Raw genomic sequence first — 26406 nt, 5'->3', positions numbered from 1 at the left:
ACGCTTTGTACAAACATCCTAGCCAGCTTGCTTTGGGAAATGTAGTTGTATCTCGTAGGCCGCTCTTTCTAGTACATGTACTTGTAGTATCGACACATCAACCTTGACTTTCTTCGCCTCCGTACGCGTTACTCTTGTGTTTCGGTGTGAACGTCCACGATTCGGGAGCGGGGCCCAAGAACATCTCGGAGATTCGCACCCAATCTCTACTGTCTGGGCTGGCCAGTAGTGTTTCTGTGAAACAGTTGTCAGACACCAAAAGGGATAAAAGCTAGCCAACCGTACCCAGTTCGTCTCGCCCGCGGAAGGAGGGTGCACGATCGTTGAGACGTCCGGGCAGCGTTTCCAACAAGCCGATAGGTATATAGCGGTACTGAAACGATAGGGCTTCACAGAGGTACCGTCGCGTAGTGTTGACGCCTGCTGTGTCTGAACCAAAATGACTGGAGACTTGTCAATATCGACTCAAAAAGATCAGTAACAGGACCAGAGGTCGTACTTCAACCCATACTCTGCATACTGCACGACGGTCATAAGCACGGGGGCTACACATCGAGAAGGGCGTTTACTTACTCTTCTCACCAGCTCGAGACGCTCCCGAGAACTGATGTCCCATTCCCTGCGCTCCTTGACTTCGGTGAAGATCCAAGGCTTGATCAGTGCCCCACGACCGATCATGATCCCGTCGACGCCGCTCTCCATCTTTTGCCAGTAGTCTTGCGAGGAGAAGCAGTCCCCACCGCCAAAAATGGGCACCGGGGGAACTGTGTGATACACGAATGAATGGTCCAGCCGATAACCAGCAGATCGGAAATAGAGAAGACCCACGATCTTCTTCGGCCTCCCGAGATCGGACGGCCTCGACGCAAAGCTTGATATAGTCCCAGTCTGCGAGCTTTGTATATCGCTGCTGTCGCGTCCGGCCATGCAGCTGTGGAATGGTAGTGAGATGACAAGTCGAGACACAGTAGATCCGGGTCGTACAGTGAGTGCAGACGCTCCAAACTCCGTGGACAGGCGGGGCATGAGCTTATGCGCGTTATTCCGCCCGTCTTTTACTCCCGTTCGCAGCTTCACCGTGACGGGAATGTCGCCCAGGGCCTTGTTCATGCCGACGACAATCTTGCCCAGCTTTCCTGCCGCATCCAACACTGTAGGACATTGTCCAGCGGGTCAGTGCTCTCCCCATCGCAGACGGTGAGTGCACAAGCACGTACATGCTGAGCCGCTTCCCTGCTTGTACACGAGATCGATCGGGCACCCGCAGTTGACGTCGACGAAATCGAGGTTGCCCGCGCACTCGCGTGCGATGATCTCTGCGGCAGGAACCAGGAGTGACGGCTTGCTTCCGGCCACTTGCACCCCGAATATTGACTCAGATGGATGTCGTCGCACGAGCGACCACTCCTCTTTGGATCCCTGTAGAAAAGAAACCGCGAGGCCCACTGCAGCAGCAAAAGGTCACTCAAGGGGCCACCAAGGGGCATTCTCGTGGCAGTATACTCACTCTCTCCGCATGTTATATCAACGCCATAGTCGACGCAAAGGCGGCGGAACGGCTGGGAGGCTGTTGTGAGTCATGTTGACTGGCTACGAGTACACACCCACCAAATTCCCGACAGTGGTGAGCGGCGCAAGATCTAACGAGATAGAGTTAATCAAGGGGAGCAAGACTAGACCATGTGCGACTTGCAAGTCTTTCCAGACCAATGCAGTCGCTTTTTCTCGGCGAAGCGCATGGGAACATCCGGAGAGTCATCTTGAGACTCGTCTCGTTTTGACTGAGCAGCGCCGGGTGTCTCCGATCCTTCGCCTAGCGAACCAGGAACCTCTGGCTGATCTGTGGTCGCTTTAGCCTTGTCGTCGTCGCCCGCGGCTTGCAGCTCTCGTAAGTAGGAATCCGCAATCGGATGCGGATACTGCAGCAACCTGCATGTTATAGATGCACTGGTATAAGTAAGCACTACATACCTTTTTAGTCCGGATGAGCTTGAATGCCTCCGAATGAATGGAATTGAGCTCAGTCTCCATAGACGCAGCACGGGCCTTCTTTTCCTCATCCGTGGTCAACTCCAAAACGCCGTCTTCGTTCTTACGGGAATGGCCACCCAAAAACCGACATTTAAGGCCTTGCTTACATTCCCCACAACGCGCATAAACGGGGCATACTGTAGACGAGTCAACGGACGAATTGTTGTTCTCACTCATCTCCGCATCCGGCGGAGGTTTTACAAATGGCGGAGAGTCGCTCAGGTCCTCGGGGGAGGGAAAGCGGATGTCTCGTAGCTTTGCGGAAAGATACGTTGCAACATCGTGTGTGAAGCGGCATCTGGCAACATCGACTGGTACCTCGCTCGCTGCATACCAACGAAATGCACGTACTCATCGCCAAACTCGCACGTCCGGCCGCTAGCGACCCTCCAACACAGCTCGACCTCATCGTGCACTCTCTGGAATCTCCTTCCTTTATTCGCACCTCGTTTGTTCTTTTTGTCCTTGTAAGATTTCTTCCGCTGGGCACCGGAGGTGTCTGCGGTAGCTTCGGAGTCGATGGTTGCCAGGCTGTTTTCGCCTCTGCGACCATCTGCATGGTTTGTGCTTCCTTCGGCTGCATCGTCGTCTGGAATGTCTCGCGAAACGAAGGACACAAGAAACCTGGTGGAATATGTAGATGGTAAGCTTTCATGGGCACGGGACACGTACTCTGGTTTGATCGGGGCTGTCCCTGGCGGGAGGATGCGGGTGGTCATTCCTGCGATGATATAGGGAGATCCGCAAACTTGTGTGATGCAGTACAAGTGCAGTCCGAGTCAATAGTGAATCGATGTGACTTGAGTGTTGCTTGCGGGTAAATGTAAGGAAAAATGACGTCGATTAGATTAGATGCACCCTATATGGGGGGACTCAGTATTTATCTGACAGATTACCCCTTCTATGCCTGAGATAAGATGGAAGCTGGCTGGAAATCCTTCTTTACTCCATCCTTTTCCGAATTCACGCAGTACTATAATGCATTAATGTATGCACAGACGCCAAACGGCCGGTGGTCGGAACGCGGGCACGCCATTTATACTGGACCCATGCCCGCATTGTTACAGCAACCACGGACTGCGGCCGGAAACAACCAGAGAAAGCGCATACAAAGATGCCAGGAATCTCAAGCGAGATGATGGCACCAATAAAACATATAAATATACCAAAAACACACAAGGCGAATATACATGCGTTACATTGGCACTATTGGGGCACTGCCCTTCTCCATTGCCGTCCTCAAGCTGTAGTACAATATATTAATAAAGTTATCAGGATGGCGAAACTGGTCAAGCTGCCATACCTATAATCATCACCATTCTGTGTAATGTAACGTACCCATGGGAGTGCTTGGTATCCGCTCTTTTCTACTATCTTTAGATACCGAACTTGAATGCCGGAAACCGTAAAGTATGGTATCTCAAACTTGACAGTTATTGGCGCACGCTTATCCATACTGTCTTGTTCTGTACAAATTGTTATGGAATTGGTAGAGTTAATGCAAGGTCATTCAACCATGGCGATTGATAGAGCAAGCATATTCGGTCATAGTCAGTGAGATGAGAACAAGTCGTGATCAAATGACATACCTCCTCGGACACTGGGTAGTCCAAAATGTGCACGCATAAGGAACTCGCGCGCTCCGCCCAGCTGCTTTATTTTCCAAACAAACGCGCTCTTGTCTGGGGCATATTGTACAGTACCTGTTGAGGCCTACCATGGTCAACAATGAGAATTATGCCCAATGTTAGAGAAAGAACGAGTGCAAAACTTACTCGGAATTTTGGTGTGTCCGCATCATCTGGAACGGGGACGTAGATCTCTACATTGTTGGCAGTACTTCGCCGTTTGAACTGTGCCTTGACTTTCACCATATACTCAACTCGACTACCCTTGTGATGCTCAACCTAAAGCCGCACCACTTAGGACACTCGTAGAAACGGAGAAAGTGTTTCCTATTAGGAGGCATGACGTACCGCAGCTTCGACCCACACTAACGGCTTTACCGGGGTAGACAATCGGTAGCTCATAAGCTCGAATTCACCGTCAGGGGGGATGAACGAGATGGTACGGTCATTTTCGAAGCGAGAGAGTCGTACGCATTGGTGGAACTTGACGTCTTCCATTTCAATCGCCTTTCCTCGCGCAGCTACGTATCCCGGTCAGCATAAATCTCAAGTCAATATTTGCTCTGAAAAGCAATATTGAAACCGCCTCGCCGACTCAGTACATCGAGGAGGCCAGCTACAAAAATCAAGCACAAGGATGGACTTACTTCTTCCTGTTGTTTCAAACATAACCTTGTCATTGAGACCTAATCGCAACTCGGGCATCCCGGAGAGATAACACTTCATTTTGACGGCGCCGAGGATTTCAGAGCGCACGACGTTGCCGTTTGCGTTGACCTACAAACAATATCAGCAGCTCAGTAACAGTAATCACAAATATACAATGTGTATAATGGAACTCACGAGCAAATTTACGCTCTCGATTACGTCCAGGAACACCTCGTTCTTCCGATATCGGATACCCTCCGATCGCCAGGAAACCGCATTCGTGACCGCTATTGGTGGGCGTACTTGCACCTCGAGTTTGTATGATTCTTGTGTGATATATCTGTGGAGGTAATGGGATGAGCTGTTATGATAGACAAGTATAAGACATACTCTTGTAGGATTTTGCTTTCGGTCGTTTGAGGATACCCGAAGTCCATCATCTCATCCAACAACTCATAAATGATCACAAAGTTATCGCGAATAGACTCCTCCTCAAGTTCTTTGAAGTACTCGATCAAGACTTGGACTAGACGGTGGAGAAATAATATGATCTCTGCGGCATTGCTGTTCCGTTTTGACAACGCCAACACTGAATGCGAACCAATGCGCCGATGGTAGGTCAGTACTTCTGCATACCTTAGCACCAACAGACGCACAGTACAGGTTCGAATGTCGTATATGCATGTAGTTGATACCCTCCTTAGTGAAACATGGCGTGACTTGCTGGCCCTCCTCCTCCAAGTCGAGGACAATTGGGAGGAACCGCTCGATGTATGACGATGGAACATCGTCACGGTAAGATCGCTGGATGAGAGGCTTCCCCTTGAGGTCAAGGATCGCAATGAGACTGGCCATGATGGATCACGGATAGAGAGCCGTCCCAAAAGCTCCGCTACAGCCAAGCTCCAAGCTGAGGATATGGAAGGCTAATGAAGTCAGATAGCCGTCGCGATGAATGATGCGCTTACAAGCGAGACGCCACGGGTTTGTTGATTCCGTTTCAGTTTGTATTCAAGTTCTAACACACATATGTACATAAGTATTGATCCGCAATAGAAGATTACAAAATGAGGTAAGTGTTCTCAAGTGCTGTACTTTATTAACGAGCCAGAATTCGATTTCGAAGACAGGTCTAGGGACAAGACTAAAACCCGTATAACATACTAGAGCAAGCGTATCGAGCATGGCGTCGGCCCCAACAGCAATAAAGTAAAGAGGTATAGTGACCACGGGGACAAGGTCGCCGGGCCCATTGGAGGCTATGCTCAATCGCTATAATATGCCAGATAGTATATCCTCAGGCTAGAGAGGCACAGATATTACGGCCCGTGAGCCGGTGCACAATGCTACATCCATTTCTTGATCCAACTAAACCACCCCTCCCCAGAGTTACTATTGCCTCCTTTCACTGCGAGTAAAGGCGTTGCTTCGTTCGCCTCTTCGGCAGCAATATCAGCCAGAGCATCGTTCTCTCTCGCCGCTTCGATCACGGTATTCACTGGGACGCCCTGCTCCGGACCTTCGATAACCAACGCAGGGGAGTCCACACCTAGTGCCGGCGACGGGTCGAGAGGATTTCCGAAGTCATCTATGCCCAGACGATGCTGGCGTGCGCGCCATAGCAGACACATCACGAGGAGTGAGCCCTGCATTGCGCCGGCTACGGCATATGGGAGCCATGCTACACGGCATTCAGCACACAATATGAATCTGTAGAATGACGAAAGAGAACCCACTAGTCCAGTTTGTGCCTGGCCTGCTCACAGCAAGTCAACCATGTCGCAGACTGAGATGAACAGGAAAACTCTACCTTAATGCAATGCTGAGGACCATGAACACTGCGCCAGGGCTTTGAATGAGCATCATGGGGATGCTAAGAGCTCCGACAAGCCTCAGCTTATACGTGTGTATAAGCTGCGGAGCATACTGCATCCCAGCCAGTAGCGCAGAGGCAACCCCGAGGAATGTTGCCCATATGGATATCTGTGTTGAATGCCTGGAAGAATCTGGGACTGGACTGGACGAGAGGAGTAAGAATGTGACGAATGTGATTAGCATACTGGATCCGTCTGCAACGTCAGTAAAATCAGGAGCAGGTATTGTCAGAACCAGACGCACATGTGGAAAAGAACTACCCAGGAAAGAATGATTGAGAGTCGCCATTCGTCGCTCTTGACAGCCGTCTTGATGCGATGAGGGGGACGGCTGTCGTGTAGATCTAGATTCACCTCCGCGTATTTGAGATGTGTGGGGTAATAGACCATATACAACACTAGACTAGGCGAATGCAGTTGAACGCAATGCGATACTTGAACAATAAAAAGTCTCACATTAGGGTAAACATAAACCATTGGAGCGAGAGCTGGAAGACTCCCGCGATTGATTCAACACAGCTCCCAATGCTCTAATACCGAGCAAAGTATGTGCACTGGCGCCAATTGGCATCGAATAATACGCAAAAACTCACCAGAACTCGACAGCACTTGATAATCCCCCACTGCATCACAATTCTGCGGATACTTACATCAGTAGATACATAAAACGCCAGGCTGCGAGAACATGCACATGTTAAGCATGCCTGACGCTGAAGACGTGCTTCCCAGCAGAAGGAACCATGGGCTAAATCCCTCTGAAGAGCCTGCCTTGATGATACGCAGGTGCTACATCCCGACTTAGCCCGACAATCTGACAGAGTTTCTGGAGACGAAAGGACATACTTGTGGTAAATAGGAGATGACGAGTCCAATGCAGAGAAGGGCTGTTAGGACATTGGCTGTATAATCATGATGCTTAAATGATGCATGCATGAGCGAAAGATATACGTGCGTGGCTATAAAACATACTGCCTCGCAACCCTCCAACATACTGAACCGGAATAGGGCTGCTACTAGCCTCGAGCTTCGAACGCGCGCTCTTGACGCGCGTCTTAGTTTAAGTACTCTAGTACACGGATACACGGTCAGGTGATCTTGATTGTGGCGAGAATGAATTTTGAAACTGTCCTCTGCAGTCCTCCTAGTTTCATTCTATACAGATGTGCCTGTTACCTTATGACTATAATCTAGCTAGACTGTCTAGGAACGCAAAGAGGCTGATTAAAATTCCCACTAAGAGTTCACTCGCGAAGCCATGTCGCACTCAATATGATACAAGATTCCTACATTCACTAATCGATCCCCGTGTATTGAGCATCCAGCCTCAGTCACCATGACATGAACTAGATAACCTTCTTTACTACTCTTGATTTTCTAGGAATCCAACGCCCATATTTCGTATCTTGGTCAAGAACGACTCATACCACTTGGCTACGACTGCGAGAGGAACGAGACTCTCAGGCGTCATGGGTGCACCACCCGCGAAACCTGATACGTAGTTGAAAAGATGCCTGACTATCCGCTCCGCGAGCAGCATGGCATCTGTTTGCGGACTGCGACTGGCCGGTCGTCCCACAGCAGAGGGGAGATTGGCCATCTCAGCCTCAATGGTTTGCAGGGGCTCGATGGCGATTCCGAGAATGGCTGTTACGTCTGTCAGACCGGTCGCAGAGTTGCCGAGGGTCCCGTCGGAGAATAAGGCGGTATGGGAGGATTGCGCGGAGAACGTGCCGCGCAAGCGAAAAATCGCTGAGGGCTTTTCACCTGAGAGCCTGCACGCAGCAGATGGATCAGATTGCGGCGGCAAACGGGGCAAAGATGTTACGTACATTCCGAGAAGCTGAAAGCCCTTGCCAGGCCAGTGAAGGTGGACAGTTGCGCCGTAGCCATCCGGGAAGGCGACTGTTTGCACGTCTGGAGAGGGTCGGATGGGGAGGAGAGGAATGGGCGCACCTGTTCCCAGGAGAAAGACACAAATATGGTTGATGGTGCTTGCTTGGGGCAGCTCAAAGAGGGCATGGGTCTCGTCGACTAGGTGGAGGTTAGTTTGGAGCAGACGGCCGGCGACACAGCAGCCAAACATGACGGAGATCGGATGGAAGAGAAAGGGCAGGAGGCGGGGGATGTTCCGAGGACTGAAGAGGACATCGCGGTGTTCGAGGACATTCGAGGACGCTGTGGCCTGCGTTGGCCGTGATCCTCGCGCCCAAGCGGGCCATTTGCCTGGACTGCGACGCCCTCGACGCCCGCGGTTACCCCACGAGAGAGATCAACGGCAAGCATGGCAAGCGAACATCCCGTCCGAGTCCATTTCGCCTCTCGTCGGCGGCTCTCCGTATCCTCGACTGCCTCCGCCTGCAGCGCGTCTTCTGCCTGCTCAAAACCCCGGCCCTCCTTAGGCGCTAGGCCATGTTCAGGCTCGCCTTTCCTCCTCTCTCGCCGTCACACTCCATCCGCATACCCCGCAGACACTTCCACATTCGTCCTCCCGCCATGCGCCAGCTCACATCCGCTGATCTCAATCCCGCCGTTCTTAACGTGCAGTACGCCGTCCGCGGGGAGCTTGCCATCAAGGCAGACGAGCTGAACGAAAAGCTCAAGTCCCAGGAGCACAAGGACACCCTTCCTTTCAAAAAGGTCATCAACAGCAACATCGGAAACCCACAGCAAAAGGGTCTTGATCAACCTCCTATCACCTTCACGAGGCAGGTAAGCCTCATCGTTCGAGTTGTGTGCACTCCCTATCCTCTTAGGAGGCAGCGCCATCGTGATTCTCGTCGGGCATGCACTCGTCAGATCCGATCCCAGTCCCCCCTTTGTCACATCTAGGAGGGTGGCTCATCTGCCCCTCATCTGTTCCCAGGTCGCGGCCCTGATGGAATACCCCCCATTAGTCGATCTCGTGAAGGACAAGTGGCCTTCCGATGTGATTGCTAGGGCGCAACAATTGCACAGCGAAATTGGCTCGGTTGGCGCGTATTCGCATAGTAAGGGCATACCCCTCATCCGGAAGCACGTCGCGCAGTTCATCTCTGGTTCGTCTTCAGCTTATGGGTTATACACAAATCCTGACGTAATTTGACAGAGCGTGACGGATATCCGAGTGATCCAGAAGATATCTTTCTCACTGCCGGCGCATCCGCAGGTGTCTCGCTGCTATTGAATGTGCTGATCACGCCCAATCGGACAGGTATCCTCATTCCTATCCCGCAATACCCACTGTATACCGCAACACTCGCACAATTTTCTGGTGTCGCCCTTCCTTATCACCTTTCCGAGCTCGATGGGTGGTCTACTTCACTCACCGAAATCCGCACAGCTCTTGCAAAGACTGAGTCTCAAAGTGAGGGCCAGAAGGTCACGCCACGCGCACTTGTGGTCATCAACCCCGGTAACCCCACCGGTGCTCTGTTAGACGTACAGACGATGGAGGAGCTGGTTAAGCTCTGTGAGGAACACTCGCTCGTACTTCTTGCAGACGAAGTCTACCAAGAAAATCTCCATAGGCGCGACGCGCACCCATTCCATTCCTTCAAGCAGGTCGTCCGACGTCTGAACTCTCCCATCCAGCTCATCTCCTTCCACTCTATATCGAAAGGTGTGTTCGGCGAGTGTGGTCGCCGTGGCGGATATTTCGAATGTTGTAACATCTCACACGATGTGCGCGCTCTACTCTACAAGATGGTCAGCGTCGGCCTCTGTCCTCCGCTCTCCGGACAGGTTGGCGTGGACTGCCTGGTCCGTCCACCTAAGGCAGGCGAGCCCTCGCACTCGCTCTGGAAGCAAGAGACGGACGCGATACACGCTGCACTCGCGCATCGCACGCAGCTCATGGCCGCTCGACTCAATGCGCTCCCTGGTGTGTCGTGTGTAGACTCGCCCGGCGCATTGTATCTCTACCCGAAGTTGGAGCTCCCACCTAACGCTGTGGAGGCTGCTCGCAAGCTAGGCAAGGATGCCGATACACTGTACGCGTTGGAATTGCTGGAAGCCACCGGAATCTGTGTCGTCCCTGGAAGTGGATTTGGACAGAAGGATGGTGAACATCACTACCGGCTAACTTGTCTCTGTCCTGGAGTGGAAGAGTATGTTGGTATGCTTGAAAACTTCCACACCCAGTTTCTGCAGAAGTATGGTGGCATGCAATGAAAATGTGAGATCCTGTTCTACAGATGTAGTCTGATGACACTTCGTATACATTACATTCTAGCGGGTATTTCGAGTGCACTGAAGGTCGTATACACGTACAGAATGCGACGGAAAGGTTTTCCAAGACAATAAGATGTATGAGCAAATCTTAACGAAATGCCATAGAAAAATACTGATTGAGCACAACACCTATACACTGCCAAGGCGATAAATAACTGCGCCATGTCATGGTGCCTGCATGAAGTCGTCCACAAGATTCGTGTAACACTCAACACATCAAAGGCTACATAGGGCTGCCAGGGGGGATGAGGGCAGATCCTAAGGAAGAGGTAGAAAAATGCGAATGACCTCCTGATGAGTGGGAAGAGAGCGATGACGCGCGGCTCAACGTAGTCCTTGGAACAGACAATGATTGAGCACTTTGCCAGTCTTGCCCAGCATGCCACGTCAACACGTCATGAGATTGCTGATTCGACGAAACGCCCGGATCCGAATTCATGGAAAGGACGATTTGCGAAGCGGCTTGTCCTTGACCATCGTGGTGGCCACAACAAGGCGCGCGTTCGCCTGACGTCGCGAATGTAAGAGTTCTATCCGCCTCGTCGTGCCTACACTCAGAGCACGAACAACCTTGACAGCAGCCGCAACAATCCGCTGCGCATGCGCAAAATCCCGCCGGACATGTGCAACGGCCTCCACAGCATTCTCCAGGAGCAGCCTGCGCAAAACCAGTGTCATGCAAATTACTCCATAATGCATATGTCTGCAGCATGCTAGGATCGTATTGCACGTCAGATGAGGGTGGCGTTGATATTGGAAGAGGTAGCTGATTCGGGCTTCGAGGCGACGAGGAAAGGGGTGGCGACTGAGATGTCGAGGGGAGCGTGATGTCAGTCATTTGACGGAGCCATTCATCAATGTTCTGCAGCGGTGGGAGATTAAGTGATGCATTGTCGAGTGGGATAGTCTCGGGGAGGGAAAGCATAGCACAGTCCAGACAACTCATGCATGTGTGTGGATTCGAACATGCAGCAGTGGGATCAACATTCCGCCCGCGGTGTTCCATGCAGCCTGGACAGGTACAAGACGGGCCACATCCACACGAACCGGGGGAGATGGGCGCAACCTGAGCTTGGGCGGTAAGCGTAGAAATCCAGGAAGACATGGGAGGGACAGTCGTATTCACGTCGGGGGATGAGGTGAATGACAAAGGAGATTCATCTGCCTGGAATGTGGATGATACATGGGACGCCGTAAATTCCGGACCATGAGCATATTCGTATGCCCTTCCATAGGGACTAAAAAACATTTGCCCATGATGGGACTGATGGCGAGAGGCAGGCCCTTTTGAAGAGGACGCATCTGAAGGATATTCCAAAGTAGGCGATTGCTGTTGAGAGAGGGAAGGTCTCGGAAGAACAGGTCGATAGTCTCCCGAATGTGCGTCGACAACAAGCCCGGCAGGTTGTGTTAATTGGGGACCTGTCTCCGGAGTACTTGAACTCCCCGCACTCCCACGGCGCTCGCGATGGGTAGGAGCTTTGCGCTTAGGTCGAGGAGGGCGAACTGTCCAACAGTCACAGGAACCAGTATCCTTGCAAGAACACGATATCGGCGAGGCGTGGCCTGAGGCAAGTCAGCCGAGTGGGAAAGAAAAGCATAACGTAACGCACCACTGTGCTCTGAATCAGAATGGTCGGTAGAAGGCTGCAATGCGACCGACGCTTCCAGCTCTTCAGGTAACCCGCTGGGAAACGCGGCGCAAGCTGGAACCTTGACACTACCTAGAGAAGGAGAAGGGGAGGGCCTTGTTCGTCAGCCCAGCGCCAGCGCCTGGAACGCTATGCGACACTCACCTTTCTTCATGGTGCTATCTCCATATTCCTTAACTGAGCACATACATTTAACATGTACTTGTTTGGTTTTGCGAAGCTCCCTACAGTGCTCACACTGCGTGACGGGACGGCCCTTCTTCTTGATTTCAAACAAAGGCCTATCGGTGTGTTTACATGTGGATGACCGATGACCTTTGATACATGTTTCGCTAGTCATAATTAGGACCTCACAGTCCTAATACAGAAAATGAAGTGCAACTAACCAGGCGTATTTCTTCTCACCAACGAACACCTCAAGACGGATGATAAATAAGCAGCGGTTAGAGGTAAATTGGTAGATGAACCGCACCATAGCTGATATTGAGCTGGCGGAAACGCAACGGCGATCGAGAGAGACAGGAAAAGGGTGAAAAACAGAGTCGCCCCAGACGGAGAGTGGAGGCACTCTCGTGCGCCCGTGACGCTCAAACTCGCGTTATTGGAACACGAAGGGGACCTCCGAAAGCTGCTGTTCGTGGTACAACAACATAAGCAACAAGTTGGGGGATGAATGCGAAGTTGGAAAGGGAGGGTGGCAGACAGATATAACGGAGGACATCGCCACTGGGCCACAACAAGACCAAACTCGGACCCCCGGATCGGGCTGCTCGTCACAGTGCGTGACAAACGCGACGACGTCGCAAGCGCTCGAGTCGCGAAATTAACGCTGCGAGAAGAATCGGAGGCGATGCAAGCGGCGGAGACACCGTGCGCTGGCCCCTGGGGCGTGCACTAACGTCTGATCCAGTCGCGAGGCAGGACTCGTCTTTCTAATTGGCAACGTTCTGCTAGACCAACGACTGCCCAAACGTGTGCGGCACGGATGCTGAACAGCCTCACCTCATGGCGGGAGGTAGAACATCGCGAGATTTCGAAGACGAGAGAGTTCGACTCAATGTACATGCTTCTCGGATGGTCCGAGCCACCACCGTTCTGCATTCGAGCCGTTGACCAGAAGATTCCAATCGTGGATTGGCCCAAGCTGCGTGATTAGTATCATTTCAGTACACCGTTTCGGAGCAAGGACTCGGGTCCTGAAGCCGCAGGCACGTGATCCCTGATCGCACCGAAAAAAAGTTGCCGCCGTGTCTTCTAGCAGAAATCCAAAGTCCACACTACTGATCCTAGTCTTGCCTCGCGTGAGCATTGTTCTTCTTATCGCACGTTTCGCTATCGCTCTCCTGGCATGCCAGACTCGTTCTTCTCCGCGTCTAAGACGCGCAAACGCAAGCGATCCACCGGCGAGCACGGAACAGTGCATGGGACCAGGTCCAGGAGAGGCTCGGCCGCCCGCACAAAATCGAAACTTGGTTCCGCGTCGGTCTCAAAGAGGAGAGGAGACGAAGAGTTATCTGATGCAACCCAAGAAGAAGATAATGCTGTCGGCATAGACGAGTTAGATTTGAGAGCACCGGACGTCGTTCCTGATGTGTACGAGAGCGGCGAAGAAGATGATGAAGAAACACCAGCCGAGAAACGACTGCGCTTGGCCAAGCTGTATCTGGATGATGTTAAGCAGGACCTTGGATTAGGTATTCTACACTCCGTTCTGTCGCATTTATTACTGACACGACAACTTCCTGCATACAGCGGAAGGAGAGTTCGACGCAGCAGAAATCGATAGAGAACTTATTTCCGCTCGGTTGAAGCAAGATGTGATGGAACACTCTGGGAAAGTTCATCTGTTTGTCGCGGATATCGTGCGTCTACTATACTCATTCCTACTGTGCGGCCATCTCATGGACTTCCTCTAACTTTAGTTTAACCTTGAGCAACCACCATGTCTTCGCACTCGTGGTCACCGATTCTCCGTGACTACGGCTGTCGCTTCGTCAGACACGTGTTGGCTCTTTACTGCAGGCAAGGAAGGATCCATTATCAAGTGGAACTTACATACTGGCCGCAAGTCTCACGTTTTCTCGAAATGCCGCCCTGAGAAGGGTAAGGGTAAGGCAGCCGAAAATGTAGCTGGCCACACGGATGAAGTGTGGGCACTCGCAGTGAGTATGGATGGCAGATATCTCGCAAGTGGTGGGAAAGATAGGCGCGTCGGTATATGGAATGTGGAGAGTAACGAGTGGATCAAAGGCTTTGCAGATCATCGAGATTCTATTTCTGTAAGTCCCGAATTTCTGCCTGTCCTCGTTTCTTCCAGGACCATAATCAACCTGAGGTACTTAGTCGCTGGCTTTCCGCAAAGCCTCCCCTAGTGCATCTTCCTCAACACAGCTATATTCGGGTTCCTTTGATCGCACTCTAAAGCTGTTTGATCTTACCTCTATGGGTTATGTGGAAACACTGTTTGGACATCAAGCTCCCGTGTTGTCTCTTGACACGCTTCGGAACGAGACAGCGGTAAGTTCAGGTGGACGGGACAAGACAGTGCGATACTGGAAGATCCCGGAAGAGACTCAGCTCGTCTTTAGGGGCGGTGGAGGGAGTCAATGGTCAGATGCACTAGATGGGATAGAGGTGGATTCGGACGGAGCTGAGACCTCAGCGAATGCGATCACACGGAAGAGAAAAGGAAAGGCGACCGATCCGACAAGCGTGAAGTTTGTGGAAGGGAGTATTGAATGCGTAGCAATGATTGACGAAACCACATTTGTAAGTGGTGGTGACAGTGGGTATGTCATATGTTATCTGAATTCGTATCGTTAGACTGACGACAGAGGCATAGGTCGATCAGTTTATGGTTGACCCAAAAGAAAAAGCCGGTGTATACCCAGGCACTGGCGCATGGAATAGATGAGTCGCAAGTAGACACGGAGGATGTAGAGACAGTTCGAAAACCGCGATGGGTAACTGCGATTAGCAGTCTACGATATTCGGATTTGTTTGCTTCCGGTAAGTCGTTTCTATAGGTCAAGGTCCGCAATTGGTGATAGGGTGGTGAACCTTAGGATCATGGGATGGAGAGATCCGTTTATGGAAGCTTGACTCAAAACTGAAGTCGTTCTCTCTCGCGGGTAGCGTATCCGCTCGAGGCGTGATAAATTCATTGCAATTCGTCACACCTTCGATGGAGTGGTTCGATACAGCTGAATGGGCGCGCCCATCCGATCGTGTTCCCGGGAAGCAACAATCCAAAGCCCTATCAGTTTTGATGATTGCTGGTATTGGGCAGGAAACGCGGTTCGGAAGATGGGTCCAACAGAAGGGGGAGGGAGTATTGAATGGTGCTCTGGTTGTTGCATTGCATTGTCGGACATGAGCCATTATGGTACGATTTTGTATCGAAAGCATCAGCTAACGATATATCTTTGCAATATACTGAGGGATGTAGTTGATCAATAAATGCTTCAAAATGGAACACTACTACGTCTGCTCTGAGTCTCCGTGTGCACATTGCGTGTACCATTACACCAGAACGACGCATGGCCAGCCCCGCGACAAATATGCAACTCACAGGGAAGTATTCCGAAATAGTGGGATTGCCACTGGTAGCGGAATGAACCTGCATGCAAACCCTCCGGCTCTTTCTTTGAACGTAGCCGGAGTGCTGCTGCGTCAGCAGCATCGGCCAAGGCTGTGGAAGCCCATACTATGCGTTGATCCTCCGTTACTACGTCCGACAGGTAAACTATAAAGTTCGGACATATGGGAACCTATCCCCACACCCTGGACACTTCCATCGGCATTACTGACGACTGGTCGCAATCACATAATATTTGCCGCACCATACTGTAAAGTCACACGTACTAGCCTTGACACAGGCGTCCTTGACGCTCTCAACCTTTAAGGAAACCGAAGAGCCCTCGGGGTTCACACAAATCCGCCTTCCATGTCTCTCCTGCGTCCAACCTTGGTTGCATTGCGCGCCTCGTCCACCTCAACATCCATACCATCTTCCCGTCTATCTGTCTACTTCAGGCATATGGCCACAGTGACTTCACAGTATCAGAACATCCTCACCTCGCGCCCTGCGGACGGGGTGGCGTTGATCACACTCAACCGCCCAAAGGCGCTCAATGCACTGTCTTCCCCACTTTACGAGGAGCTCAACCACGCGCTGGCCTCCTTCGATGCCGATGAGGGGATAAGGGCCATGGTTATTACAGGCAGTGAGAAGGCGTTTGCTGGTAAGTGGACCTCCGTAACTTAGGAGTCGAACGTCCTGCCAACGGAGTCCATTTTGCAGCGGGGGCGGATATTAAAGAGATGAAGGATAAGGACTGTGAGTAGTGGTGCTGTGACTCATTATTTCACTGAAACACTTTTCCCTCGATCGTAGTTTCAGACGCGTTCAAGAACAGATTTCTTGAAAACTGGGCCCTGTTATCACAGATTCGCAAGCCCATCATTGCCGCAGTTAGTGGCTACGCGGTACGCCTTCGGCTGTGACTTATATATCTGAGCCGGAGCACTCATTTATTGCGTAGCTTGGTGGAGGATGTGAGCTAGCCATGATGTGTGACATCATTCTGGCTTCGCCAACGGCGGTCTTCGGTCAGCCTGAAATCAATCTTGGGGTAATCCCTGGCGGAGGTGGTACTCAGGTATGTTTGGCACCCTTCACGCACGCTGATCTCTGGATTTTTTGAACTCGTATTGAAACGTATATACAGCGAATCGCTCGCGTAGCCGGCAAATCGATTGCGATGGAACTCACCCTCACCGGTCGTAATTTCACTGCCGCCGAAGCGGTGTCGTGGGGGCTTGTATCGCGTATCTCCGATAAGGTATTGGACGATGCTCTTGCTATGGCTACAACGATAGCGTCGAAGAGCGCCATTGCTGTCCAGGCAGGCAAGGAGGCTGTCAACGTGGCGTATGAGACATCGCTGACTGAAGGTCTGAGATATGAGAGGCGAATCTTCCATGGTCTATTTGCTACTCGAGACCAGAAAGAAGGTGAGCGAAAAATGAGACATCTACGACTCTTAGGTGCTCATGGTGGACATCTAGGCATGGCCGCATTCGCGGAGAAGAGAAAGGCGACTTGGTCGCACTCTTAGAGGATTGCACGTTGCATGGCGAAGAGTACTGACGGCTGCGAAGGCATATGTGCTGCACCCTACAGACGTGGGCAGTTGGGTGCATTTTGTAGTTTTCAATATAAGATGGATGATACCAGGTGGCTGCGGTCGGATAGGATTGTGGAACGCTAAAGAGAATCTTTGATATTACCCACAATTCGCGCCTTCTACTCTAGCTATCGGAAATTCGATCACCAGATCATTCGTCAACGATTTTACAGCTTGGATTTATGAATCTCAGACTTCGGCATGAAAAGTTTGGCCAAGCCATCCCGCGTCGCACTGCCCATAGCTGCACTCTTCCTGCTCTCCCTGTCTACGAACACATGAGTGTATCCACCGACTGCACTTGGAGCGTCTTCGCCATCTTTGAATACCCCTACTTCGTAAGTAACTGAGCTGGTACCGAGCTTATTCACTCGCAAGCCGAGTCCAACGACAGATGGGAAGGATAAAGGGGAGAAGAAATGACAGGTGGAAGACACGACGAGGCCAATGAGATGCGATTCAGTCGGACTGAGTTGACAGTGATCAATGAGGTAGGTATTGATAATAGAATCAAAGAGATGGTAGTAGACGGAGTTGTTGATGTGCGCATACTGGTCGTTGTCACTCCTAAAAATAAAAGAAGAAAGTCTGTAAGATGTATGCAGTTCGGTGTGCATGAGCGGGCTGACCAACGAGTGCGGTAGGAAAGGAAATAGACGTAGTCCGAACGTCGCCGCCTATTGGGATCGTTTTGCATGATGATACCGACAGACTCAGTGCTATTTAATGGCACAGAGATACATAACCTCTAATGTGTCAAAGTCGATAGAGTAGACTCTAGAGTGTTAGAGTGTGAAGGGAGAGATTTGGAACGGTGTAGTGTCTGTCTGGCACTGTTCGTTAATTTTACTTTGAATTTCCTCGAGTCCTTCAATCAGGCGCAATCACGTGCACTTTTGATTGTCCTTTAGACTCTTGCATCCGAGACGAATTCACCATTCATCCTCAAGCTGCTACACTGTGGTTGAGTATTTTATATCACATCACTGGCTTTTTCTCTTGTCTTCTTCGTTGACGTGCTTCATATCTTATAAACTTCAGGCTGAAGCGACAGTTTGGCATGATTGCCTTCTGACTAAGGTTAACTCTGCAGCTTGCGACTGAAGAGCTACTTGATCTGTTGTGCTGGCCGGTATCTTGTTATCATCGTTTTCTGGTACTACCTTCGAACCGAAGATGAGCGCTCGGGCACCTTTCGTCCCTCAAAGACCAGTTTCACGTCAATACTGTCATCAGTCTGAACGTAATGCCTCTGAATCACAGCTTCCTCATGATACGTCTGCTGTACCTAGTCTCCAAAATTTCAATGCAAGCTTGGACACAACATCCTCCAACTCGCAGCAGCTCGACGATCACTTCAATGATCAGGACTGCGTGCGGAAGGACGGCGCTATGAACCACCTTACACTGGGAGTCAACAAGCCATTGAATTTGTCAGCATTCACAAAGAAGAAACCGATGCAGCAAATTGCTACTGGCAAATCGCGCAGATCATTTGAGGATTCGACTGTGCAATCTTGCTCGCCAAGGCCTATGTTACCACCGCAGCAAGCTTCGCACAGTGCTTCTCTCTCCCCCTTCTTTCATAATGTGCCTGAAATTGCACCAACGGCTGGGATTCATGTTCCTCCCGCGATTACGTCTAAGATGCAAGCAGAAACACCTCCAAAAGATTTCAGCTCCAATCATGCGCATATACCCGACTCTGTCTTGCTTTCTGGTCTTCAGATGTCGGATAGGCTTCAGATGATGCAAGGCTTGCCCTCCGATAACTCTTTACCTTTCTCTCCTCTTGACTCAGCAGCTCCTGTGCAGAACCGCGAACAAGGATCTCGTCTGTTGCTCGAAGAGCTACAAGAATCTGTAGACGGCGATGAATGCAATGAAAATCATAAAATGATCCAGTACGGGCATCGCTCGAAGGAATACTGTAATTTCAGCGTCGAACTATCTGGGATTTTGCCATCAAACACTAATGCGCGTTGCGGCAATCCATTGACGAGAGCGGCTAAGCGTATGCAAGAAGTTGATCAGGATCACGACATGTATAACACGAAGCGTTATAAGATGGACCGCGTTTCTGTAAGTACTAACATCTATAATTGGAACATATTTTCATTGTCAAGTAACTGTATGCGTAGACGCTGGTTTCTCGTGACGCAGATTCCACAGATCACTTCGCAGTGCCTGACGATCCGGCGCATTTATGCGAACAGACACTTGTTGACCATCATCAAGGTTCATCCCTAAGGTCCCCATCCGACGCGAGATCTCTAGCGGCTGAAGATGGGAAGAGTGAAGCGTTATACAAATTACTTGGACGCGATTTAAACGCGTTTGTAGAAGACCGTGTGGAGGCATATGAGGCTGCCAAGAAGAAATGGTCTGAGTGCTCTATGGAGGAATGGAAGACAGGGGCCGAAGGTATGTAGCTCATTGTGCCTAGTGATCGATCTTGATGATGAATCGCTTGGATCCTACATCTCGTAGAGGTGGCTGGCAAATTCGCGAGCGTTATAGGCTACGTGAGTGTGCTTGCAGGCCCTCTTGAATCGTTCTAACGTCTGTTATCCTGAAGGTCAAAGAACACATGAGGTATGGTTTGATAGGGTTCCTCTTTGGAGGATCTCACATCTTTATGTTGATGTCAGTGCGAAACTCGTTCTTTATGCCAACCTTCATTCCGTGGTCGCTGCGCAGAGATCTGCTCTTTCTGAACGAGAAAGGGTGCTGGTTGATGCACGAGACGGTTTGGTGAGAGAAGGTGGGAATGTGGTTAGCCAGAACATGGCTGGTTTTCGAGGAAATGTGGGAGAGAACGAGGCTGAAGTATAATACTGTCTGTTGCAGTCCCATATACAAGATGCTGAACGTGGACGACGCTGTACGACGTGGCCCTAGATATGTGTTCTATGATGTTCAACCGACGACTGTATCTATACAACTACACCGGTACGATGAGCGATCGCAGTGCTGACCTCACGATGCCTTCTCGACGAGCTCATTTACGATCGAGACTGCTCTTCCAAACTTTGCTCTCTCCGCCTCGGTTGCCTTCCTCTCGCTCTGTCCAGTCCCACAACCTTGAGGGCCTCCGTTCATCCAAGTAAGATCTTTACTGCCGTATGCAATGCTCGTGTCCATGCCATATATATCTTCGCTACCTGGTGGATATTCGGTCGGGAGGGATTGAAGAATGGTGTGTAGTTCTTCGAGTAGAGTATTCACGCTTTCGTCAGAGCTGGACAGCGATTTGATCGATGCATCCTGAAGAGAAGGAGTCCCATCGGGACGGATGGCCGTGCCAATTTGCAACATCGGCTGCGAGGGGGATGCAGTGATGGTATATATCGCGCTAGCAGTTGGGGGAGCGAAGCCGCCTGTAATGCCTGATGAAACGATAGTCCAGTGTAAGCAACGCATCGGTCGAGCAGCGTGAAGCCCAGCGGTGACCGGTGACTTACCGTGTTGCAGACGAAGAGAAAACTCTGAGGGGCGCGGCATGGTTGTCGATCGTGAAGGGAGTTGCTACTAACGAGCCCAGGACTGCGAGACTTGCTGCGTAAGAAAGACGCCTGGGTCCACATATACGACACGCAATATCTAGCGAGGGTTAGCTCAAACTTGGCTGACTCAGGGAGAGAGTCCTGCCAATTCATCGCGCCACACGTCTCAAATAGCAGTGCGCAACCATAGTATTGTTAACAAACTGTGCAATCGTCCTTGAAACTCAAATTATACATAGTCTTATCAACAGTTTTCTCTATCTTCTTCCAATCTGCTCTCCTCTGTATGAACTCGTAGACATCCTGGCCAGCGTGTTAACAGTGAAGGCCGCGAAAAAAATGCGGCTCACCTCCGGCCTGTACGCCCCACCGTACCGCGTAACATCCCGCACAATCTGTGCGAGATCTTTAGCATCCTCCACAATAAATACATGACCCAGCATCTTGAGGTACGAAAATTCGGCTGTAATGTTGCTGACCTTCCAACCATAGTACCTTCAGCGGGATTCTGATGTCGAGAATTGGGTGCTGAAAGTACGTACTTTCAACGTCGATATAAATGAGTGATATGCGTTCAGGTCTGCGATAACCTGAAACCCTCCATTGAGTGAAATAATCTGTCTCTTCAGGTGTTTCTGCAAGATGCTACGAGAGGTCAGCTCGTTTCGAATTTGCTCCGTGACACAACTCACGCTATAAGACGAATTCCAATCTCTTGATAGAAGACTTCAAGAACTTCCTTGCTCGTACTGCCCTTCAGAAGCTGACAATGCATCTTCAAACATTGAATGACTTCCATACAGCCTTGTGTAGGACCGAGTTCCATAGGAGCATCTTCAGGCGGATAATATTCGCGCAGTTTGGTCAATTTTACAATAATATGCTCTATCTTGGATATGATGAGCTCAACCAGAATCATGTAAACCAGACCGTGACATACTTGATTCATTAACGCATCCGTTCCAGCGTTGAGGCCAGCAGCGACACAGTCATCCAAGGCATCTTCGAAGCGCTTTTTCTCCCTGACGACCGAGTTGAGAAAATCGGTGCGATCAATATGGGGGGCCTGACAAAGGTTGAGAATACACGCATGAAAGGTTGATAACATGAACATACCAGCTCCTTGTCGAAATAAACCTGAACCATGGACTGAATGGTATCTCCTATATGAACGAGCTCGAAGAACTGTAGTAGGGGCGCCACGCTGCGAGACTCCTCATGTTCAGCCGGCCGGTACGATTTCATCCGCTGTGTAGCGCTGATCACAATATTGCAAATCACACTCTCCAAGAGACTAACCCCAGGCTCACCTTTCGAATCCTGATCTAATGTGTCTATCAGTTAATGTCTGTAGGAGGAGCACAAAAATCTCCTCGATCGTGTCGCGTACACGATGCCCATACTGTCCTGGATAATCTGAAAATGTCTCTGCCCGTTTAAGTGATTCTCGGTCTGCGTGAATTAACTCAAGAGCCACGTCCAGTGATAACAAGAGATCAAGCTGTTGGTATTCCGGCGATGTAGTCAGAGCGTTCGATGCTGGTAGCGTATCCACCACGGGCGCATCTCCAGGTGCAGGCGAAGACACCGTGGATGGAACGAATGCTTGCCACCTCAGTGAACATGTGGCAGGACAATAATGGAATAAAATCAGACCCACATCGCTCCGAAGGCGTATTCTTTTCGCCATCCTCCGAGTCAGCTTCAAGATCCCCGATCTCGAAAATGGTTTCGTCGCCACCCTTGGAGAATTTTTGGCTGTACCAACTTTTCTCGTTTTCATCTTCAGCTTGAACGCCTAACCGGCCGAACCCTCGCGATGAGTGCGATATCCCGTTCATGCCATTACCTCCCCATCGTTGGGGATTCAACATTGAAATGCCTTGCACAGCTGCTGTACTACCAGTGGTGAACGCAGCACCTACTGCTTTCCCGAAAGTCCGAGGTACAATTGCTACTGGTAACAGTAGAACGTCAGCAAAAGATGCCAGTACGGTGCGTTTGACCTGGGCCGGATTTTGTGATCCCAGGAATCGGACATGGTCTGGCGCTGCGGTACCAGTGGAAGTCCGCCGCGATAACTGAGGAAATCGTTAATGTCAAGGAGGAGCAGGTAAGTTCAAGCCTACCTGACTTTCCCAGCGCTGACAGATCGTCTCAAAGCGCAATTTCACGAATTCCACTTCCTCATCCAAATACTCGTCCATATTAGGTTCGAACATTCGATATCTTTAAAGTATCTTAATTGAAAATTCCTCATGTTGGCAGAAGCGGCACTTACAGAACATCCTCTGCTTGCGCTCTTGATATGTTCGAATCACTTCGGCTATGAGCAATCTGTACTACAGTATTGACCATTCGCCAAGCCTCATTGAAGCTGGCGGCAGTCGCTTTCAAGAATATTTCATTCCCGATTTCTCTTGCACGAGTGAGTAGAGGTGAGATATACTCTCCTACCTAGATTAAAGAAAATGTAAGCGATCGGAACAGAAAGGAACTAGAAAGCGTGCATACCACGTCGGTTGCTAGACGGTCAGCGAATGTCAGGAGGACGTTGGTCTTTGGAGGAAAAACTCGAATTGCTCGTGGGCCATGCTCTCTAAGAGCATCAATGACCCCGCTCATAAAGCTGTCCATGGCGTCGAAAAACAGTCTCCCATCAGCCCTAGGTCAAAATGAGTAATATTGCTTAATAAGAAGGATAATAACACACACGTAAAGTTATCAAGAGGTTTCCATTTACTCTGCTCATAAAAGATCTCTCTCTTTTCCGCCCACAAACGTCCCAATTCCCAGGTGTCTCCTTTAAGTCTGTCCCATACATCCCAACTGGCCTCTGCGGCCTCCTTCATATCAGATTCGTTCCCTTGACTGTCCGCGATATCGAATGCAGTGAGGAGCCCATCTTCGAAACGGTCAATTGCCGCTTTTAAAGAAGCACTGAGAGTTTCCCATTTTCGCAGAGGTTTCACGCGGGGAGAGAGGAAAATCGAAAGTAGGCGTAGAATGTGAGCTTGCTGCCGTAGTGGGGGACTAGGAACGGGGAAGAGTGCTGAGAGCACAGCATGAGGTGCCACAGAAAGCGCGGGTACAAATGACTTCAGTAAACGATGTGCGCGAATATAGGGAGTCCGATGTGAGGCATTGAGCGATACCGCAGTATAAACAGGAGAGCGAGGGCTTGTTATGGATGTGCCTTCGAACACACCAACGAAATCACCCAATTCCCCCGGCTGTGCGCCAACATCCGCAAACTCGCCAAAATCGTCATCGACAATATCAACGGCTAGGGTGGGAGGTGCTTGTCCCTGCAAAGCTGCATTTTGAGCCTTCATCTTCTCCTCGATAGAGCTCAGGACGTCTTCGAGGTTGTGCTCCTCGATGCGAAACGCATTCCAGCGTGCCTCCCACACGCGGGCATCATTGACCAGCGTAGCCAAGGCTCTGCAGGTAAGAGCGTAAGCGGGCAGGTCACATATGGCAAGATGGGTAAGGATAAGAATGTGAACATCCACAGGAAGGTGACCAATAAGTTGAAATACGGCACGATCAGGTTGCTTAGGCAAACGTTGACTATTTCTCTGGTATAATCTAGTTCCAACCGCAGCGTCAGCGGACCCAGACGTAGCGTACAAACGGACAGGTTCTAGTGTCGAAAATTTGTCCATCGTCGTCTGACGAGTAAAAGTGGGTCAGGATGGAAGTGTCACCGTGGCAAAGGTGGGAGAGACACAGTGCCAGCGCCGATATTATTCATGGGCGACAGTGACACAGAATATGACACGCAACAAGCCAGTCAATGGGTGGATGCAAGATCAAAAGGGACAGGCAGATTATGGCGGTGGCTGTGCTCTCTCAGATAGGCAGGCTTGCACCTTCCGACTAATCTTATAGCGAGAGTAAAAATGAAGCTCTTGATGCTGGGGATGCAGCATAGAATGGTGTGCATTATATTGTCTAGGGACACTGCTAAGACATGTGGCCCAATGGTCTAGAGGTAAGATACTTGCTTTGGGATCACAACTGCAAGGGATCCCGGGTTCGAATCCCGGTTGGGCCCATTTTTTCTTCCCAAACATTTACCTTCTGTGGGAACATTGTGAGAGACAGTGAAAATCTGAGCAGGAGAGGCAGAAGATGAGATTATCTTAGGAGCTTGTATGTAGACATCTTAAGTATAAATGTGTTTGGATCTGCCTTGGCTAACTACCTAATGAGGTGTATCCACATTGCATCTGCCTGATTGTAACTGGGTCTCCCAGATGTCCTCTGGATGCCTTCAGATTGCCTGACTCTGTCATTCTCAATACTCCCCCTCAAACCAATAGGCATTACAATTATTGTAAGTAATTCATGATGCTGTGGTTTTGTGAGTGGTTTTGTAAAGATGTCAGCTAACACGTCTGCTATAGGGTAATAGGTAATTTTGATAACCTGTTAAGGGACCTGATGACTGAGGATCAGGAGGTCCACTTAAGACTACTACTGACAAAAGGTACTGCTACGCATAAGGCTGATATGCTATACTGGTACTAGACTTATAGACTGAGTCACTGTAACTGACAGTAGTTTGAGAACGTATACTGGTTGAAGCAAAGCTTCAGACTAAGACTGGAATAGACAACTGAGTCTATTACTAGAGATGTCCCTATGAAGTGTACATAGAGAACAAGAGGACAAAACTAAAGTACAGTAGCACAAGTGGGACTACTTAAATAGAGCAAGAAATAGAGTTTAATAAGTATGAAACACTGAGTTGGATCAGCGATGTACATGAAACCAGTTTCACTGGGTTGTATCAGTGATGAAGATGAAACATGATAGAGATGAGATGTGATGTAGGTGAAACATGATATAAGTGAAATATGATAGATATGAAACACTGGTACAGGTGAAACATATCAAGTGATGGGATCAGTTGTATAGTACAGGGTCAACAATGAATAGTTAGGAAAAGAAAAAGAACCCCCCCTTTGAAGCTGTAACATCACCCCCCTCTCCACATTTGTTGTTACAGTCATCATTGTGCACGTTGCTCCTTCAAGTATCCTGGTTCCTCAGTAGAACAAGGAGATTGTCCCAGTTGAACATCGATGATAGTGTGGAATTTATGATGAGGATGGAGTAGGCTGTAAGAGGAACACAACCAATGCCAACACTCACTCTGCAGATATCTGTCAACCTCACATTTGGTACAGAAGTGAAGGCGGCGAGGCATGGCACCAGAAGGGGGAGTGATAATAGAGAACTCGTGGTGTTCAAGTCATTCTTCTAGATTGGCGGCCTTGAGACAAGTCTGACACTGACTCATTTCTTCTTCTGTGCAAATGAGCTCCATGCCTATGGACCTTCATGCAGCAAGCAGTAGGTCAATCTTAGTGTCGACAGCCCTGAAACAATTGACTTCATCAATTACCCCTGGATCCCTAATGTCCTGTAATGATGCCCAGAGACTTTCTAACAAATTGTCATCGTGTGTCAGGAGATATTCCCAAGTGTTAAGGGACCTAACGACTGAGGATCAAGAGTTCAACTGGTTAACTGTTACTAGGACTTATACACACTATAGTCCTACACTGATACTAAACTTTGTAAACTGAGCCGCTATATCTGATAGCAGTTTGAGAGCATATACTGGTTGAAGCAAAGCTTCAGACTGAGACTGAATA

At 50.0% G+C, this 26406-nt stretch overlaps 11 protein-coding genes across 11 annotated transcripts; 4 read left to right on the top strand and 7 right to left on the bottom strand.

Annotated features, from left to right (window-relative positions):
• Positions 1 to 97: 97 nt before the first annotated feature.
• On the bottom strand, positions 98 to 5162 carry FIBRA_07601 (uncharacterized protein; the record flags this gene model as incomplete). The annotated part of the gene is made up of 20 exons (XM_012329278.1): positions 98 to 234; positions 286 to 443; positions 500 to 519; positions 574 to 764; positions 829 to 931; positions 985 to 1151; positions 1218 to 1445; positions 1508 to 1559; positions 1605 to 1640; positions 1680 to 1919; positions 1972 to 2329; positions 2383 to 2655; positions 2704 to 2752; positions 3621 to 3744; positions 3807 to 3938; positions 4008 to 4180; positions 4307 to 4436; positions 4503 to 4647; positions 4698 to 4896; positions 4964 to 5162. The coding sequence occupies 20 exons, from the start codon at positions 5160 to 5162 to the stop codon at positions 98 to 100; spliced, it is 3114 nt and encodes a 1037-aa protein (XP_012184668.1).
• A 491-nt stretch (positions 5163 to 5653) lies between these two features.
• FIBRA_07600 (uncharacterized protein) lies at positions 5654 to 6571 on the bottom strand (the record flags this gene model as incomplete). The annotated part of the gene is made up of 4 exons (XM_012329277.1): positions 5654 to 5988; positions 6044 to 6063; positions 6118 to 6366; positions 6426 to 6571. 4 exons carry the CDS (start codon positions 6569 to 6571, stop codon positions 5654 to 5656), a joined length of 750 nt encoding a protein of 249 aa, XP_012184667.1.
• Positions 6572 to 7541: 970 nt separating this feature from the next.
• FIBRA_07599 (uncharacterized protein) lies at positions 7542 to 8464 on the bottom strand (the record flags this gene model as incomplete). The annotated part of the gene is made up of 3 exons (XM_012329276.1): positions 7542 to 7953; positions 8011 to 8212; positions 8263 to 8464. The coding sequence occupies 3 exons, from the start codon at positions 8462 to 8464 to the stop codon at positions 7542 to 7544; spliced, it is 816 nt and encodes a 271-aa protein (XP_012184666.1).
• A 210-nt stretch (positions 8465 to 8674) lies between these two features.
• FIBRA_07598 (uncharacterized protein) lies at positions 8675 to 10330 on the top strand (the record flags this gene model as incomplete). Its single annotated transcript, XM_012329275.1, has 3 exons — positions 8675 to 8890; positions 9045 to 9216; positions 9267 to 10330. 3 exons carry the CDS (start codon positions 8675 to 8677, stop codon positions 10328 to 10330), a joined length of 1452 nt encoding a protein of 483 aa, XP_012184665.1.
• A 495-nt stretch (positions 10331 to 10825) lies between these two features.
• Positions 10826 to 12517, bottom strand: FIBRA_07597 (uncharacterized protein; the record flags this gene model as incomplete). Its single annotated transcript, XM_012329274.1, has 6 exons — positions 10826 to 11048; positions 11434 to 11956; positions 12004 to 12114; positions 12187 to 12219; positions 12280 to 12374; positions 12429 to 12517. The coding sequence occupies 6 exons, from the start codon at positions 12515 to 12517 to the stop codon at positions 10826 to 10828; spliced, it is 1074 nt and encodes a 357-aa protein (XP_012184664.1).
• Positions 12518 to 13390: 873 nt separating this feature from the next.
• FIBRA_07596 (uncharacterized protein) lies at positions 13391 to 15418 on the top strand (the record flags this gene model as incomplete). Its single annotated transcript, XM_012329273.1, has 6 exons — positions 13391 to 13736; positions 13795 to 13904; positions 13965 to 14321; positions 14386 to 14811; positions 14877 to 15051; positions 15108 to 15418. 6 exons carry the CDS (start codon positions 13391 to 13393, stop codon positions 15416 to 15418), a joined length of 1725 nt encoding a protein of 574 aa, XP_012184663.1.
• Positions 15419 to 15988: 570 nt separating this feature from the next.
• On the top strand, positions 15989 to 17162 carry FIBRA_07595 (uncharacterized protein; the record flags this gene model as incomplete). The annotated part of the gene is made up of 6 exons (XM_012329272.1): positions 15989 to 16286; positions 16346 to 16381; positions 16439 to 16530; positions 16587 to 16703; positions 16773 to 17058; positions 17113 to 17162. The coding sequence occupies 6 exons, from the start codon at positions 15989 to 15991 to the stop codon at positions 17160 to 17162; spliced, it is 879 nt and encodes a 292-aa protein (XP_012184662.1).
• A 236-nt stretch (positions 17163 to 17398) lies between these two features.
• Positions 17399 to 17928, bottom strand: FIBRA_07594 (uncharacterized protein; the record flags this gene model as incomplete). The annotated part of the gene is made up of 2 exons (XM_012329271.1): positions 17399 to 17798; positions 17861 to 17928. 2 exons carry the CDS (start codon positions 17926 to 17928, stop codon positions 17399 to 17401), a joined length of 468 nt encoding a protein of 155 aa, XP_012184661.1.
• A 479-nt stretch (positions 17929 to 18407) lies between these two features.
• Positions 18408 to 20066, top strand: FIBRA_07593 (uncharacterized protein; the record flags this gene model as incomplete). The annotated part of the gene is made up of 5 exons (XM_012329270.1): positions 18408 to 19313; positions 19373 to 19655; positions 19722 to 19756; positions 19810 to 19826; positions 19883 to 20066. 5 exons carry the CDS (start codon positions 18408 to 18410, stop codon positions 20064 to 20066), a joined length of 1425 nt encoding a protein of 474 aa, XP_012184660.1.
• Positions 20067 to 20210: 144 nt separating this feature from the next.
• On the bottom strand, positions 20211 to 20735 carry FIBRA_07592 (uncharacterized protein; the record flags this gene model as incomplete). Its single annotated transcript, XM_012329269.1, has 2 exons — positions 20211 to 20620; positions 20696 to 20735. 2 exons carry the CDS (start codon positions 20733 to 20735, stop codon positions 20211 to 20213), a joined length of 450 nt encoding a protein of 149 aa, XP_012184659.1.
• A 197-nt stretch (positions 20736 to 20932) lies between these two features.
• Positions 20933 to 24405, bottom strand: FIBRA_07591 (uncharacterized protein; the record flags this gene model as incomplete). The annotated part of the gene is made up of 12 exons (XM_012329268.1): positions 20933 to 21040; positions 21088 to 21216; positions 21280 to 21382; positions 21430 to 21626; positions 21678 to 21803; positions 21854 to 21995; positions 22048 to 22342; positions 22398 to 22818; positions 22867 to 22966; positions 23019 to 23194; positions 23252 to 23402; positions 23453 to 24405. The coding sequence occupies 12 exons, from the start codon at positions 24403 to 24405 to the stop codon at positions 20933 to 20935; spliced, it is 2901 nt and encodes a 966-aa protein (XP_012184658.1).
• Between the last annotated feature and the right edge of the window lie 2001 nt (positions 24406 to 26406).

Source organism: Fibroporia radiculosa, assembly GCF_000313525.1.
Source record: "Fibroporia radiculosa TFFH 294 genomic supercontigs, scaffold14850, whole genome shotgun sequence".
In the NCBI taxonomy this organism is placed as follows: domain Eukaryota; kingdom Fungi; phylum Basidiomycota; class Agaricomycetes; order Polyporales; family Fibroporiaceae; genus Fibroporia; species Fibroporia radiculosa.
The sequence above is the reverse complement of the archived record's forward strand: the minus strand, read 5'-3'. Positions and strand labels throughout refer to the sequence as shown.